General features: G+C 44.5%; 1 protein-coding gene across 7 annotated transcripts in view; it reads left to right on the top strand.

The window, feature by feature from the left end:
- Positions 1–17,946, top strand: part of Arpp21 (cAMP regulated phosphoprotein 21) — a 159,812-nt gene extending 141,866 nt beyond the window's left edge. For all 7 annotated transcript variants that reach the window (XM_050139640.1, XM_050139638.1, XM_050139637.1 and 4 more), the window contains 2 exons: positions 15,872–16,020; positions 17,161–17,946. In XM_050139640.1, coding sequence (XP_049995597.1) covers positions 15,872–16,020; positions 17,161–17,418 — 407 coding nt within the window. In that variant the 3' untranslated portion in view covers positions 17,419–17,946. The remainder of the gene's footprint in view (positions 1–15,871; positions 16,021–17,160) is intronic.
- The last annotated feature ends 329 nt before the right edge of the window (positions 17,947–18,275 follow it).

The raw sequence follows: 18,275 nt of genomic DNA, 5'->3' as shown, positions 1-18,275 counted from the left end.
GCCGCAGGAAAGCGGAGGAGAGGGGGTTAGGAGCAATGAGAGGAGTTCCACTGAATTAGTCACCAGGAAAACATTTAAGGTGTCTGGTCTGCTTGCATCTGGAGTCTGCCCATCATCTCTGAGATCTGAGAAGGCTGTGTGTGTGTGTGTGTGTGTGTGTGTGTGTGTGTGTGTGTGTGTATTAAGTGTGTGAATGTGGTCATACCATGGTGCACGTGTGAAGTTGGTTGTTATGACTCTGTAGCCCAGAAATTGGATCCACATCTGTGTGGGCTGCACAAGCCTGTTTCAATGATTCTCACCTGCTGGCTGCTCCCAGCTAGAATGAGCCTGCCTTCTCTGCTGACCTAAGTGCTTAGCCTACCTTTGCCTCCCAAACTGCTTCAGCTCCTAGAGATGAACAATTTCTTCATAATCATAGGCAAAGCAGCACATTTGTTGAATTAGCCCCTGCCCCTTTCCCTTCAGGGCTCTTCCTTGGTGGCCCATGGAGGTTTTGTGGACTGAAACCTGGATGCTGGAAGCTAGAAGGAACATTTCCAGGAGTTTTGTTTGTTGGTTTGGTTGTTGGAAGGTGAGGTTCCCCACTGGATGCTCCTGATAACCAGTTTTGTTCTCACTGAAAGGGTAATTCTGGGAGTAAAGGTGCCTCCTCTGACTCCTTTGATAAGGCTATGAGGAAATCACCTTAACCTGCATCTTAACCTGAGCTCCACAAAAGCCCTGGGAGGTGGGGGTGGGGTGGGGAAGTATTTGCTACTTGATTATAGGGAGAAAAGAAAAAAGAAAAGAAAAGAAAAAAAGAAAAGAAAGGAAAAAGAAAAGCCTGGGAACTGGGAAACAGTGGGCAGAAGTGCTGGTATGTAGTGTCCACCCAATTATGGAATCTGTGACTTTTCCCAATAGTAAACACATGTTAACTTTGACTGCAGAGTCAACAACACTGCTTGCAAGGGTTCTTTCATACAGTCCCACCTTGCTGATGGGTGCAATAAATATCCAATCAGGGTTGGAAGTGAAATTTCATGGTCAAATGTGGGTTTATCACGTGACTCTGGGATCTAGCCAGAGCACCAATAAATAAGTAAATAAGGAACGAATTTGGCTGAATGTAATAAGCTTAAGACTAAGTTACAGAACACCTCCTTAGCCCCAGAGATGCTTACAGAAATGGAAGCCGGGGTGGGGGCTGCCAGAAACAGAGGTGTCATATAGTCTTCTTTGCTTCGCCCACTGCTAACATTTGCTGGCAGCTTTCTGCTTCTGCAGCGAGTGAAAGAAAATGTCAAATTTCGCAAAACAGGTGCTGCAGCTTGAGTTGAATCATAATCTAGTTGTTTCTCTTTCCCCTAGGATATTTGCACACTGGTATTACTTAGTATCACTCTGCATGTTATTATCTGTTCTCTACCGATGCTGCCATTTCCAATGGGAGAGTCAAGTATTAGGGCAAAGAGTCAAATATTCTGCCCTAATGCCTAATGACACATAAATTTGAGAGTTAACATTTATTTCATTGCCAAAGCAGTCATGCTAAGTGCATAGTCTGACATATTATTGAATGTTAAAATGATGAATTTTGAGAAAGGAAAAGATCTATTAAAAACAAGAAATAGTGTATAAAGAGATAGCTCAGAGTTGAAAAGCACTTGTTATAGCGCAGAACCCGGATTCAATCCCCAGCACACCCATATGGTGGCTCAAAACTGTCCATACATCCAGTTCCAGGTGATCTAACTTCTAATTGCTGTAGGCACTAGGCATGCATGTGATATACAAATAGTCAGGCAAGCAAAACACCCACACATATAACATAAATTAATCTTTAAACGTTTTTAAAAGAAAGCAAGCAGTGTGTTCTTAGAGTGACCCAACTCACTTTCTGAATCTTTGTTTGTGCAGATTGGCCCAGTAGCTTGGGAAACACTTGCTGGTGTGGCTTTCTGTGTTTTCTGAAGGAGAAGGATGTGCTGGTTACTCCATTTCCAATACCTCTTTCTCCCCCAACCCCATGAAGTCCCTTCCTCTCTTGGCTTACTTTGCCCTGTGGCTTTAGGTAAATCATGCTAGTGTAAGGCACGCCCTGACAGAGGTCAAAGGGCAGAACAGTGAAGGGAAGCAGAGCCCCTTGCAGTGGGATGGCGCTGGTTCTCACAGGCGGCTTCCTCCCCCAGCTTTCACTGTCTCCCAGCCTTTCCGTTGCCCGGCAGTGTCCTGAGGGGACAGAAATAAGTCACTGTTAGCAGAGTCATCATCTCAACTCTCCATGACCTTAGCCTTCTACTCAGTCGCTTTCTCTGCATCGTTTTTATTTCCTGTAAAATGAGAATAATGACCATGCCTACTTCATAAACTGTGTAAGTCAGTGAGGGTGGTAAGGCACATGAATTCACAGCAACCTGGATACAGAAAGGAGAATGCTTAATTTCCCCATCGAGTACATCCAAGTGTGGCTTCTTCTCACTGACCACAAGCTCACCTCAGATTGTCTGATGGCAAATAATTTACACAGGATTCTAGCCAGGGAATGGTGCTTCCTATAGTGGGCACTTTTCCCACTTTAATTAATACAATAAAACCAATCCCCAATAGGCATGCCCGGAAGCCCATCTCCCAGGGGATTCTCAATCCATTAACAGTAAACCATCACGTTCAATGAGGAATCAAGGTCAGGCAGGGAGGGAAGGAGTTCTTTGTTAAATAAATTCTTTATTAAGAAGGCCAGAATGTCCCTGGGAAAAAGGTTCCAACTAAGTGAAAAAGTGGTTCAAGACCATGCAAAGTGGGGACACAGAATGGAAAGCAAAGACACTGACCATTGGCCACCATTTATGGTTGGCCTATGTCTCATAAGAGGGCTATCGATCTACACCGACCTCCTCAACACAAAGACTGAGCCTATTTCACAAACAAGTAAAACAAAATTAGAGAGAAAGAACACACTACTTACTGAACTGTTCTGCTTCAGAAAAGTGATAGTAACTGGGTAGGAATTCAAAGCAGAATTGTGTATTGGAACTTAACAGCTTGCTCAATCAAGGTAGCTACATACTTCATGACAGTTCAGTGACTATCAAAACCAGATCCCTTTTCTCCTCCTCCTCCTCCTCCTCCTCCTCCTCCTCCTTCTTCCTCTCTCTCTCTCTCTCTCTCTCTCTCTCTCTCTCTCTCTCTCTCNCTCTCTCTCTCTCTCTCTCTCTCTCTCTCTCTCTCTCTCTCTCTCTCTCATGAGTGTTCATGTGTGTGGGTGTATGAAGAGGCCAAAGGACAACCTGGGTGTCATTTACAACATCAAACCCCTTTGAGACAGGATGTGTCATTGATGTGGAACTCGACAATCACTTGGACCAGTTGGCCAGTGAGCCCCAGATGTCCTTTTACATACACCTCCCCAGTTTGGGGATTACAAATGCAGCCACACCATACCCAGCATTTTCAATGTAACTTTAGGGCATCGAACTCAGGTTCTTATGTTTGTGGGGCAAGCACTTAACCAGTTGAACTACCTTCCCCAACCCTCAAGGTGAGATCTCAAGATCAGCATCCACTCATGCAAAGCCACCTTTCAGTCTGTAGCCTAGCCTGACTGCAGTAGAAGAGCTAGAGACTAGCGCTTTGTAGTTCACCCTTCAATAGGCATTTGAGGTTCTACAGAGACAGGCCAACACACAGCCCAGTGACCCAGGGGGACCACTGTTCTAGTCAGGGGAAGCAGAAGCAAAATGGGGAGCCTAGATTGAGTAGCAAGAGAAGAACTACTTTAAGAAGTCAGTCCTCAAGCCTCTGGGCAGATGGGCCCAGCACAACACCTTACCTGGATGCCTTTGGGTGTGGCCTCATGCCTCATCAGGGAGGTGCCAGCTTCTGCAGCCCCCGTGTTTGCATTGCTGCACTAGGCTGAGATGGCAGGATTCTGGACCCAAAGGCTTCCTCTATTATCTTAAGAATTGATAGATCTGGCTGTTGTACCTTGTGGGGAAAGTACTCTGCCATCTGAAAGGAAACTTCTGGCAATGAGCTTGCAGCCATCTTCAGAAGCTCCAGCTGGGAACTTGTAAATCACTTTTAACCAGGATGGAAGACTGGTGTTTCCCTCCAGTGCTTTGGGGTGACAGCAAGAGTTAACAAGTGACTGATCAGAACCATTTCTCTCCTACCCTGGAGCAGGCTGTAAAAAGTGAGGCTGCTCAGTAGACAGCAGAGACAGTCTGCAGGGGTGTGCATGTTGCCGGTGCTTACATGCTGCGATGCATGTAGGTCAGAGGCCAGCCTTCATAGGTGGTTCTCTCCCTCCACCATGGGCTCCAGGGACTGAACTCAAGTCATCAAGCTTGCATGGCAAGTGCCTTTGCCCACTGCGCCATCTCACCAGCCCAACATAAACTAATTTGTACTTGTGTAGGCAAGTCTCTGGATTCCTGATGGTTTCCTTGGTCCAGGTAAAAACGACTTTAGTAAACAACAGTTCCTCATACGAAGGATAAAAGATCTCCACTACTGCCGTTCTAGCAATAATGATTATGAGTTAGGTGATTATGTGGAGGAACAAAAATTGTTCATTTGAGCATGTGACATCCTCTGGTGTCCAGAGGCTTTTGCTTTGGGGTCCTCACTATTGGGATATTGATGTAATTAGAAAATCACAAGGAATCAGAAGTCATGTTCCCAGCTCTAACTGTAATGACAACTTTAAAAATGTTTAGTCTTAGGCAATAAAATGCTTGTCATGCAAGAATAAGTACCTAAGTTCCACCGAACCTATTTTTTTTTTCTTCTGAAAACAGGAAGAAACCAGATCCTGGTTAGCATGATTCTTCTCATGGGAACAACTGCCATCTATTGCCTTTGTTTCTATCCGGGTCACTATTATTTGCTGAACTTAGGCTTGACTTTCTCTTTCATGATGGCTTTGCAGCTCTCCTCATTGTCCCTGTTCTCTGTACTCATGTACCATCTCCTCTCTACTTTCTCTAATCTCTCCCGGGTCTCTAGCTTTTCTACCTGTCTTCATGCTTTTATTGATTTTTCATTTCGACCACCTAGTGCATGAGTATCACCTTGACTTATAGGTCCATTTCTATTTCTCTCTCAGGTATCAGTAACTCATGTCAAGAGCAGCCATGTCCTATTGACTTCTGAATCTATGCACCATGACAAATGGCTTGCCTAAGCATTGGAGCCTTTTGCTCATTTGATTTCTGATAACTAATAACAACACACTGGTCCATCTGTGCCTCCAACTAAGGGGCTGCCAATCACTATGTACCCTAGGGCTGGGGTTCCTTCTCTACCTTCTTTATGTCCCTGGGTCACAGGCTACAACACCTCACATTCTGAGCATCCCTTGGATGTGCTCCTTATTGTTACCACTTCTACCCTGGCTCAACTTGTCTTCATTGTTTCTCTCACTCAGGTTATTGTTGTTGTCCTCACAGACTTCCGACCTTCAGCTCAGCCTCTTGGATGGATTCAGAGCTATCTTTATAAACTTGCCCGTCATTTCACTACTCCATTTGTATCTACATGCCCACTCTGCGTACTGATCAGGTCTTTCAATGTTAGATCTCATTTTATCGTACAGTGTTTAAGGCCCTGCAGTGTGAGCCTAATTCCACTTCTGTCCCCTTCACCATCCCTGCCTGCATCTAACCACCTTTGAACTTATTTCTCAATCTCTGGCCTTTGCACATGGGGATTCCCAATTCTTCTCACCTCATGCCATTAACATTTTCTGCTCATCTTCCGGGTAGAAACTTCTTCAGCTGTGGATCATGGCATCACTTAACTGACCAGGAGTGGGTTATGTAACTCATGGGTGGCAATAGAATTATGAGTTCATGAGGACAAAAATGAACTCAGCCTCAAGTGTGGAGTCAATGCAAGAGTTTTCTGACAATGCTCACCCATATTGCCTCACACAAATTCACTTTACTGTAGCCTTGGCTGTTAACAGACAACATGCATGCCTCACCCCATCAAACACCATTCACACCACTACACTTTGGCTCAGATTCTAGACCATGGCATGTTATTAGTGGCAGTGTTTTAACTGTATATACGAAGTTTTTTGCTCTTATAGAAATATGATACTTTAATTACAGAAAACAAAGACTTAATATTTTCCTGTTGTCATTTTTCTGGATATAGGTGTCACATTAGAATATCTTTGAATGGTTTTCATTAACAAGCACACCATATCATCAGTATAGGAATTTTCTTTCATCTATAATAGACATTAAAGTTGTTTATATAATGAAAAACTTTAAAGAATTGTATTTATGGTTTATTATCAACAGATGTTTGGTGTGCTGACTTTAAATACCTGTAGGTTCCAAGTCAAGTCTGAAAAAAAAACCTCAGATGGAAAGGACTTTGCAGGGGAAGAGTTTGAAGCCTCTGAATAAAAGGGCTAGTTAAAGAACCACCTGGAAGCCTTCCATTAGCTGCCCTTCCTCCCAAAACCCTGTGAGAGTAGTCCTTTCTTCAGTGTTCCATGGAGTCTAAGATGTGGTCCCATTTTTCTCTCCTTCCCCACATTCCCATATATATCTGATTAGTGCCTTCTCCAGCCCACATATAAACCCTGGGAATGGCTATTATGGTCACTCGGATGTTAAATGGCAAAAAACAATCAATACATTGGAGGAAGAAAGAGAGAAATAACAGAAACTGAAGTGAAGGGCAGACGAGGTTGCTTGACATTGACTATTACTAGGTTGGAGGTGAGTCAGAGGTATCTCCTGTCAACTTAAAGAGCCACTGTTAAAACTTCAGGGACTGTATAGCTAAAGAGACACATGGGCCCCAAAAGTTCTCACTCCATAAGCATAGGGACCCAAGTTCGAACTTCCAGAACCCAGATCAGAAAGTAGATGTCTTAGTGTATGTTTGTTATCCCAGTCCCAAGGAGAGGAAAATGGGCAGATTCCCAGGGATCAGTGACCAGCCAGACTACCCTTATTGGTGAACTTCAGGCCATTGAAAAATTCTACCTCAAAAGTGAGGTGCATGGTTCCTGAGGAGCTGCTCTTGAGGTTGTCCTCTCTCCACGTGCTCACACACATAAGGTGCACAGCACACATGTGCACACCCCACACAAGAATGCATACATGGATACATACACATGTGTATATGCTCAAGAAATCATATTTTTTTAAATATTCAGGAATTGTGCCAACTTGCTTCTAAGCCTTTTGTAGTTTGAATCCAGCAACTGTGAGAATATTTGCTCCAGGGAAAATGGTCATGTGTGGTCAATAGGGATTCCTTACTCTTGGATATACAGAGGCTTCCTGGGAGAGAGGATTTAGTTCAGTGGCAAAGCACTTGATTTTCCTAGCAAGCTCAAGTCCAGACATTCAGTCAGTCACTAGCACAAGTAAGAGAGAGGGGGCAGGGCTAGCAGTGGGAGCTTCTTTGAGATCACTGGTAATTGGGGTTAACATAAAGCCAGTTAGCCCTTTTTCATGTCCCTCAAGTGTACAACATTGGTGGAGCTCACAGATGACTGTCCCTGATGGGACACTTCCGAAGTGTGTGTCTATGTCTCACCCGTTAGTACCACCTCTACCTAGGCCCTATCATAATTGTCTCTACCCCTGCTCATTGATGGGGCTGCCCAGTAACAGAAACCAATGTTATTGTTAAGTCTTCCACTGGTTCAGCATTTGGGATCTAGTCCTATTAGTCTGGAAATGAACAAGATGATCTATTTGATTGCTGGCAAATAGTAACATACAAAAATACCTTATATAAAAAGAGCATTTTTTGCATATGTGCTCCCACACATATGATATGCCTGCGTGTGTTTGTATATGTGTTCTTATGTGTGTCTGTGTGTGCCTGCATGTGCACATGAGTACATGACTGTAGAGAATGGACTTTGACAGCAAGTTTGTTCTTGGTTGTTTTCCCCTTTATTTACTGAGGCAGTTTCTCTCTCAAAGACCATAGCTTCCTGATTTGGCTAGCTCAGCTAGCCGGGTTGCCTAGAGACTCTCCTGCCCCCAAATCCTAAACTCTGGCATTGCTGGTGGCCTGCTCATGCCCTCCCAGGTTATATACGGGTTCTGAGGATCTGAACTCTGGGCCTCACACTGGCATAGAAAAAGCTTTATCAACTGAGCTGTCTGCTTAGGCCCAAGGTGTCCTTTTGAGATATTACTTGTTACCTACGAAAGAGCTTCTCAGTTGTGGCCATACATAGTGGTGAATATGTTACTGTAGAACTTACCATGAGGTGGCTGGCCAGGGCCGGTTACACTTTTACACTCTGTAACCATACAGATGGTCAGTAATGCTGACCTCATGGCTCGTAGCCTCCTGACCAATTGGATAAATTCTGTGGAAACAGGCACCAGGGGGCCGGTTGCCATAGCCCCCTCCATCTTCCTCTTGACCCCGCCCCCAGCTTGTCTGTGGGAACTGCTCCTTCTGTGTGGTTCAGTGTCCTGCTCCCCACCCCACGAGTGTGCAGCATCATAATTGCGGGGCCAGGTGAGACACAGGAACGCCACGTTGTCCTCTGAGCCCCTACCCTCATTAAGAAAGTAAAATGTTGGCGAGTCGTGCAGGCAGCCTTCCTCCCTCTGGATTGCTGGAGCTCTTCGGCTGTCAGCGCAGCACTCTGGGCCAGGAAAGTTCAGAGAATGACTTCAATAATATGACAGCCTCTTCCATTTAAAAGGGAATTCAGCTCTGCTTCCCTCGGAGCCTTCATTGAAATTCTGCGCATGATCCGTTCCTCTAGTCATTTAACAATGTCTCTCATGTTTGCCCTGATTTAAGGAAGAGAAAGAGAGAAAGAAAAGAAAAGAGAGAAAGGAGCCCAGCTTTGTATTTGTGATAACGCGGATCAGGGTAGTGTAATTGCAGGGAGGAGGCCCCCGGGCTGGCAGTAATAGGATGGCTCCTCTGATGTGTGCCGCCAACAGACAATGACCTGTGCGTGGTTGTTCTCAGGGGACAGGAAAGAGGCTTTTAAGAATTACTCACTGTGAAGGATGAAAGCTAATGAGGAAAGGAGCAAGTGAGGAGAGAAGAGACTTTTCAGGAAGTCTGGCTCCACTTAGACCTGTCATGGCTCCCTTCAAAGTCATTAGGACGGGGTGGGTCTGTGCAGGAGGGGGCTGAGCATCGTGCACATTCCCATGCAAGCTCCTCCCAGGTCAAGGCGCCTCCTTCCTGAGGAATTAAGGCCACTAAATAATAAATATCAAGGGAAAGGAAGGGAATGGATGCAGAGACTAACAATAAGTAAGGTGAAACAGGGCATTTATATCAAAGAAGGAGCCGCTCCTAATGGGCTTCAACAGCACAAAAGGAAAAGGCAGTCTCATATACTCTGCTTCCTTCTCTCGAAGGCCAGACACGGGTCTTGAATCACATGTACCAGCAGACTGGCATGGAGCAAAGTGTCTCAGAGAAACACAAAGCTTGCTTTTCTTTTCCCCTGGACTGGCTTGCTAGACTGAGGGAAGGGGTAGGATAGGGGACTGGCCACCTGGATCGTGTGCTAGAATTGGATAGTGTCATCAAAAACAGTGAAGTCAGATACATCTGGGGAACCTCGGGGCAGCTGTCCTCCTCATGCGGGATGTAGGTGAAGATATCTTCCGGTGAAGTGCCCAAAGGCTGCTCTCCTCTCTGAGGCATAAGGTGCCGGTCCACCTCAGGAGCCCACAGTAATACTGTCATATAAAGCTACATCCTGTACTCCTTGTCCACAGCCCCCTGGAACAAAGGCTATGGCTGCTGAGCTGGGACCCGCTTTGTGTAGTAGGGATGCAGCCTCTGTGGAGAAATGACACAAAGAAGCACACGGTATCCAGTGAGAATAGACAGGAACAGCAAATGCTCCAAACACAAAGCTCTTCAAGCGGCCTGAGATGGGGAGGCATTTGTTTTTCCCAGTCCTTCATCTGATGACCTAGGTTGCTTTGCAAATCCCGTTTCTCCTCTTTCTCCCACCTATATTTGCCCTCAAAACCCTATGAATACTGCCTGCATCTCCACCAGCCAAGTGTTCTTCCTAGAGTTAACCAGTCATCCAGGAGAGTTTAGACTGCGTGGATATCACACAGAATTAAGCTACCTGTGATTGTTTTAACTGTTACCTTGACACAGCCTAAGAAGAGGGCCTCAATTGAGGAATGCCTAGATTAGTTTGGCCTGTGGGGGAATCTGTGAGAGATTGTCCCGATTCTTAATTGAGGTAGGAAGATCCATAGTAAATATGGGCATATCCTCATGGGCTGTTAAGAATGCAAATAAGCAGCAAGCAAGCAGGCAGCATGGATGCATTCACTTCTGTTTGCTTCGACTATGGGCATTTCATGAGTAGCTGCTGAGTTTCTGCCTCAGTTTCCCCTCTGTGGTAGACAGAACTTGGGTCTATAAACTCCTTTCCTTGAGTTGCTTTTGGTCAGGTTAAGGGTACAGCAGAATGAAACTGAAGTTTGCCTTGCCTGCTCTTCCAAGGTCTTCCGAGTGTGATCCATTTATTTGAATAGCCACCAACCTCATTCTCCATCCAAGGGTCCACCCACTGCCCCACCGTCTGCGTAGCTATCCTGCAGCACAGTTATTTAGTGCTAAGAGTCGGTTTTCACAAGGAAATCATGTTTCAGCTTTGATTTCCTTTCATATGAAGAGGATCTTGTTCAAAAGCTGTGGGCCATAATTCTTCTCTTCATCTAGCCGTTTTAACTATTGAGAAAACAATTAATGTACCAAATGGTCATTGAATACCTGCCACATGAGAGAGATTATGTTAGCTACAAGAGAGGGGGATGCCTGCATAATAAATAGTATTTCCATTGAGAGAGAAAGCACGAGGCTACGGGGTCAGAAGTCACAGCATAAATTCTAGTTGACTCTCAGAGTAGCTCCGAGTCCTTAATGACTTATTATATCTTTGCAAGTCATCATTTTCCAAAAAAGGTGTTTTGTGATAGTTACTGCTTCTCGGGATTCTGCAGCATCATGCCAAAGCACTTAATTCACTCTTGGCCTGAGCCTGGGTGATCAACAACGTACGGCTGACTAATCATGGATGATTTCAGAGCAGGGGAAGGCTTGGAAGAGTCCATCAGAGCCAAGAACCAGCAGTGATGGAAACTTACAAAAGGAGGGGCCAGTTCGAGATAAGCAGTTTGTCTGCATGTTCATAACCAGCTCTGCCATTATCAGGACTGCGGTGACCCTTCCATACACCTTAGACAAAAGCACAGAGTTTGAACTCAGAAGCAAGCTATTGCAGAGGCAATTCCTTGGGGATGTACGGATATATGTACCTTGGCTACCCTGGGATAACTGTATGGTGGATATGCATGAGTGTGTGTTTGTGTGGGCATAGGTGTATGTTTGTGTACACGCATGTCAAGGCCAAAGGAAGTCTTTTCTAATTCATGTCCACTCTCTTCATTGAGGCGGGGCCTCTCTATGGAACCCTAGAGCTCACGGATACCACTAGTCTTGCTAGCCAGCCTGCTCCAGGATACCCTGTCTCTACTTTGACAGGATACGGCCTACCCAGCATTTATGTAGATTCCGGTGATCAGAACCTTGGTCCTCACACTTGCATGGCAAATACTCTACTTACTGAGCCATCACCTCAGGTAGGAAAAATCATTCTATTACACAGACTGTTAACTAATGCTGGAAAAAGACATCTACCACTTCAAGGATACTTCACTGATAGTTCAACATGTAAACCATACTGCTTGGGTAGATTAAGAGAGCCAGAACTAACTTTCTGAGAAGTTCATTCTCTTGTCACTCTCCTGACTTCTAGTTTCCACAGTCAACAGCAGCAGGCTTAACCTAAGTCCCTAGATGATGGTTGCTGTGGTTCTTTCATTCATTTTCAGAGGAGCCTTTAAGTAAGAGTTAAAATATCAGTCACAACAATGTATCATGTAGATCATTTTACAAACCAAGCTTTCATTGTATTGCATCAGGACAAACCTTTATCTGATGATTAACCAGTCCCTCGAACTATCAGAGCATTCAACCTCCCCTGCACTTTAAGCTCTTTTTGGTTCTCAGATTTGCAAGGAGCAGACTTGTACACTCTGTAAAGTCTCCACTCAGGAGAGTTGGTTCTCTGGTGGCCAGGAGGCATCCATCCACCCTTAACCTTTTCACTTTCACAAAAATAAATGGCACACGTGACTTGAAAATTGAATCAATCTTGACAGAGTATAAAATAATAAAAACAGCTAATGTCTTCATCATTTCCTGAGCGAGCCCATCAGGCAGAAGGGTGTTGCCGTTCTTCCTCTGTTTTGTAAGATGTATGACGGCTGACTGATCCTCAATAAATATGGACGAGCGACCATTTCACAGCTACCAACTGACAAACTGGAGCACATTTTTCATTTGAGCCGCCAAGATAAGCAGGCTGCCAGGGCTCTACCATCTCTGCCTCAGACAAAGGCTGTCCCAGGCAGAAGCTGCTGGTTCATTCTTGGGTCAGCACTATGTTATTTTTAGCTCTCTGCATCTGCACAGGAGCTCAGCTTACACTCCCAGCAGCCTCCTGTCTCAGGGACCCCTCCGTAGCCCACCTTCCCTGGCATAATTTAAAGAAATGGGTACCTCCAATTAAACCATTCCAGATGGAAAGTTCTTGCCTAGAGAGCGAATTGAGAAACGAATGGGATTCATGAATATAAATTGAGCCTCCCTTACACTTCAGTTTCCATCTCAAATTGAAGGACCCCCCCCCGCCCCCATAAATCCTTATTTGCCTTAAGTGTGTTTGCTGTGGGACCCGGCGCGGAGCTGCTAGCATATTGCTATGCATAACCAAATGCCAGCTCTCACAAATCATCCCGGGATGAGGCCTGGGGAGGGAGACGTTGCATGCCGCTGCACCTGTGCACCCATGAAGGCTGTGCAGCTTTGCAGGCAGCTGTGCCCTATGTGGAGATGGGGCAGCCCCACACGCTTTGCCTGTCCTTGAAGATTACCTTCATTTTTCTACAAAGGAATTCCTTCTCCCTCCCTCGCCCCCTCCCTCCTTCCTTTCCTCCTTCCCTCACTTCCTTCCTCCCTCTCTTTCTCCTTCCCTCCCTCCCTCCTTCTACCACACACACTCTCAACATCTTTATACTCCTGTTCTTTCTCTGTTCTTTCCCCTTCCCCTTAGTTTTCCTTTAGTGATGGTGCTGGTGGATAGATCTCTTCTCAGCCACACCAGTTTATTTATTTAAGAGTGACTCTGTGGAAGGATGAGGGAGGTCGATCAGCAATCACGTAACTAAGCTTTGGACATTAGACCACTGTTCCCCCCGTTCCTCTCACCTCATCTTCTTCACGGCTCCTTCACTCTTCATGTGTTTGATTTACCTAGAGCAGTGGTTCTCAACCTTCCTAACTGTATTAAAGCTGTGACGCTTTAATACAGTTCCTCGTGTTGTGGTGACACCCAACCATAAAATTATTTTCATTGCTACTTCACAACTGCAATCTTCCTACTTTATGAATCATATTGTAAATATCTCTGTTTTCTGATAGTGACCCTTGTGAAAAGGTCATTCAACAACCAAAAGGGATCATGACCCACAGGTTGAGAATCCCATATAATGATTAAAAGATCCATTTAGATCCTGAATATTAAAAGATTGCCCTCAGTTTTCAGGCAGAGATAGGCCTCTCTTACAATACTCCCAGTGGCCTGACCTTGACAGTGAGTTCACATTGCCTGCTCTCTGTTACAAAACCAAATGGTAAGGGAGAATATAGCTCATAAATGATCGTAACTCTCCCACAGCCATATCAAGTTATTTTCTTATGTTCGCTACAAAGAGCTCAGATGAAATGGTAAAATAGTCTCAGATTGTCTTTTCAGGAAATGTGTCTTTTGTGTATGTAGGTCCCCCCCCCGCCATGTGTGTGTGTGTGTGTGTGTGTGTGTGTGTGTGTGTGTGTGTGATTCTTCAGGTGTTACCACTTTCCTTTTTAATTTAGGGCCCTTCAATGGCCTGGATCACCCTCAGGCTCGGCCGGAAAGACAGCGACCCAGGATCTCTGCCTCCCTAGCTCTGAGTTTACAAATGCCTGTCCTCATATCCAGATTTGCTTCTTTTAAACAATAATTCTACGGGTTGATCTCAGGTCCTCCTGCTTGCAAGGCATCTACCCCCTGCCAGACCTCCCGATGTAAAACTTCACGGCCGCTGAATACATGAGTTAGAATGGATGGTGCAGATACTAAAGAGCTCAGAAACCATTCTAAAAGAAAATGGACTTAAACACCTCTGCACCCGAGACCTTTTGAGAAGTAGTGTTTAAAACCTTTGCAATAATAAACAGGGTGTGCAGTGGGAATAAAAAGTAAGAGGACGCACAAGGATAAAAGGTGACTTTAGAAACAGGCACTGAGCAGACCTCCATTCTGGACCTATCCCAGCTTGTTATCTCCTGCCTTCCTTACCAACACTTTGCTCCAAATCGATCTGGAGAAGAGGGCTGGGCTTTTAACTCAGTGACTTTCTGCAACCATGTTCCCATAATTATTTCTCATAGAAATGAAGAAGTATATTTATACAGCCAAGTATTTGCTTCTACAAAGGGCTATAATTTTATCTTTTCTCACTATGAAGTCACAGCATTCACAAGTACTCAATATGTGACATTTATTAACAATGTATGCACATTCTGTGTTCTCATTTCATTTTTAGAATCAGGTTGTACAACTTCTCTCAGTGTCTGTGTTAAGAGTCTCCTCCTTCATCCTCAATTTCTCGGTGTCGTACATTGTATAAGCTCTGGACACACCTTATTTTACAGCAGGGGCTGAAGCTGTGTGTTTATTTATTACTGTATCAACCTATATAAAATTGTAACTTTCTTCAATGTTTATAAGAACGGTTCTTTATCATTATTTACAATGCATTTTGAACTACCTGTTTTGAGGACAAGAATGAATAAATCAAATCTGCTCTATCACTTAGAAAAAGAAAGAAAAGAAGGCCAATTAACAAATGAACAAAAACATATAATTTTAAAAAATACTGTATTCTATACTATCCCATATGTATTCATGGCTGTTTATTGGGTATTTTACTAGAATGTTCTCTTAGGAGTGAATTGTTGAACAGAATAAAGCTACAGTATACTCTTCTCTGCTGAGGCATTTTCTCCAGTGGATGTTTCATTGTTCAGCACAGGGAGTCGTTTTGTTCGAGTTGAACATGACCAAGCAGACTATGTAAAAAGACTGTTTGGCAGGATCTACATACATGACACTAGCTTGGGAGACTGGGAAGCTAAGGGAAGCAGTCATTTAAACTAAAACATGTGTAATCATCTGAAATTAGTGAGACCGTTGAAGAAGCCAAACAGGAATGCTGTAATTTATGATGGCAAGAGAGGACTCTGTGTAATGAAGAATTAATCATAGCCACATATGTTCCTTGGATGAGTCTGTGTAACAATAAAAATACCAGGTTTTCATTAGACTATTCTATGTAACAATAGAAATGCCAGGCTTTTTTTTTTTTTTTTTTTTTTTTTTTTTTTTTTGAGTATCCTCTGCAGCATTGGAAATGTCAGAGGGTTTTCACTGGACCACTCTTTATAACAATAGAAATATTAGAAGCTTTTTCTTGAACAGTTTTATGTAGCAATGGAAATGTCAGTAGACCTTTTGAAACCATGCTATTGTCCGTGTCTTGAGATTCTTTCAGAAAACTTTTCATTCCCAGGAAACAGACACCTGGATAGCACAATCACCGCATGGAAACTGTGAAGTCCGAGACTCATGAGTGCTTGCACCTGAGCAATGCCACAAGCTCTCTCTGTTCCAGCCTCTTATAATCCATTCAGAAGGCTCTTTTTTTTTCTGTCTCTCTTACCTTTGCAGGTTACCAGCCAGTCTTGACTGGTCAGCAGGGCTTCCAAGGCCTGATGGGAGTACAGCAGTCCCCTCATGGCCAGGGTGTGATGAGCAGTCAGCAAGGAACCCCAGTGCAGGGCGTGATGGTCTCCTACCCAACCATGTCTTCTTATCAGGTGTGTGCCTGCAGCTGGAAAAGCCTGACCACAAGCTCCCGCTCTCCAGATTAAACACTACAGGACATTCCCTGTGATGGGCGGTTAGTAGGGTCATGGATGCCTGACCCGTCCACACATCAGTTGACTTGGATTGAGATATAGGAGAAAAAGTGTGCAGGTGCCATTCCAAATGTCTGGGCTTTCCAATGCTAAACTGAATTTGTTCCCATATAAACTTCCTATTTGTAGAAGGACATTCTTCATTAGTATTCTATACAGGGAGACGCTTTGGGCACTCTATTAAAATGATACTTGATAGAAAACCAAATATGGTTTTTTTGTATTCACTCAAGTAAACTTCCTTCTACCACAGTTTTGAGTTATCACAGATGTTTAAATGGCATCTCGGATGCATCTAAAGCACAATAATGCCAGCACGAGCCCATTCCCAGAATAGGGCAACCTGAGTCTTTAACACATGTGATGTATGCTTTCAGAGTGTCACCCGAAGCCTTCTAGGAGAAGAAATGAGGAACAAGTAAGGTTTGGTCGTTCAGTTTAGCTGTGCTGGGAGCCCTAGGTTTAAAGAAGCTGACTCACCCCTTCCACCAGGACAAAAGCCCCTCCATCCTAAAGAAGGTTCCAAGCTACTTCTTATGAAACCAGAAAGGGGAATGGTTTTGCACAGCGAGAGAAAGCTAGAGGGGCATTCAGATGCTGTCCTGGGGCCAAGAAAAAAGGCAGGAGAGGGAGAAGGGGGAGAAGGGAAGCTGACTCTGAGAGTTCACACATCGCAACATCTGCTGCCTCCTGGGATATGTCCCTGCCATACTTGCAGTGTTTATTTTTTATTTTCAACAGAGATTATACTTACCCAAATGGTACCCATCCTCCACATGCAACCCAAGGCCTACAGGCTACCTGCATTCCAGGATACCTGTGAATGAGTACAATGGATTATAAGAGATGCCACCATTCAAACAGTCAGCCAGATTGAGTGCCTTTCTCCAAGGGAAAATAACTGATAAATGATAGGCACAGGATTATGAACCTGTTAAGTCCAACTCAAACACTCAAGTGATATTTATGACACCATACCCTTCCCTGGACACATCAACACAGTCTTTTCACACAGACTTTTGCTTGTGTCTTACACAGGTGCCAATGACCCAAGGTTCTCAAGCAGTGCCCCAGCAGACATACCAACCGTCAATTATGCTGCCCAACCAGGCAGGTCAAGGGTCACTGCCAGCCACCGGAATGCCTGTGTACTGTAACGTCACGCCGCCAACCCCTCAGAACAACCTAAGGTTGATGGGTCCACACTGCCCTTCCAGCACGGTTCCGGTCATGTCTGCTAGCTGCAGGACAAACTGTGCAAGCCTGAGTAACGCGAGCTGGCAGGTCAAGTTCTGAGAGCTGGGGCTGCCTGCGGGCCACGTCGTCAGAGGGTAACTCATGGCCTTCACGGGAGGAGGAGACGCGCAACTGGCTGAGGACTTCCGTATTCACTCAACACTCGAACGACTGCTGCTGGTGTTCTGTACAAACTAATCAAAGACTAACACATACATTAGCTGGTTAATGGTGCATATCTCCATCATGTCTGCTAGGTCTGCCTTTGTAGCTCAGCTAGTGACATGAACTCATCAAGGTAAGATTTTCTCCTACCACTGAATACCACTGTGTAGATTACAATATCCCTGATTCGGATTAGTTTTGTACTTTGTGTTGAGTTTGTGATGCTAAAAGTATTTAAAATATATATAAACTAAATCACACTGTACCAAAGCTGTAATGAGAAAGAAGAGAGCTAAGGAATGGAAGGAATAATTTATATACACTATAGAGTTTTCTTTTTTTAAATGGATATATATGGTATTGTAGTGTTTAATCCAAATAAAAGCTTATTTGACCTTGTGGAGGAAGGTCATGTTTTTATCACCAGTTTGTTTCGGCCTCTCTTTCAACACGTTATTTACTTGTTTGTTCAGGATGGGCTTCATCATAACGTTTTCAGACATGTGTGGAATGTGTTTTGGTCACATTGAACCTCAGTGTTTCCTCACGCTCTCATGGTCTCTATCTTGTTACCCCTCCCTCTTCTAAATCTGCTCCCCTGAGTCCACGGCACTTTTTGCTTGCTGGTTTGTTTTTGATAAACCAATGAGTTTCATGGGAGCTCCTTACAAAAGCAAGGGTAGGGGGTTATTTACAGGAGCGTGCCCAGTGACCCACTTAGGGGGAAAGTCTCTCATCTCCCACCAACCATT

The sequence above is a fragment of the Alexandromys fortis genome, unplaced genomic scaffold (assembly GCF_014885135.2).
Source record: "Alexandromys fortis isolate MF-2015 unplaced genomic scaffold, M_Fortis_MF-2015_v1.1 scaffold_36, whole genome shotgun sequence".
NCBI classification, from domain to species: domain Eukaryota; kingdom Metazoa; phylum Chordata; class Mammalia; order Rodentia; family Cricetidae; genus Alexandromys; species Alexandromys fortis.
Note: the sequence above shows the minus strand (reverse complement) of the source record. Positions and strands in the feature narration are given on the sequence as shown.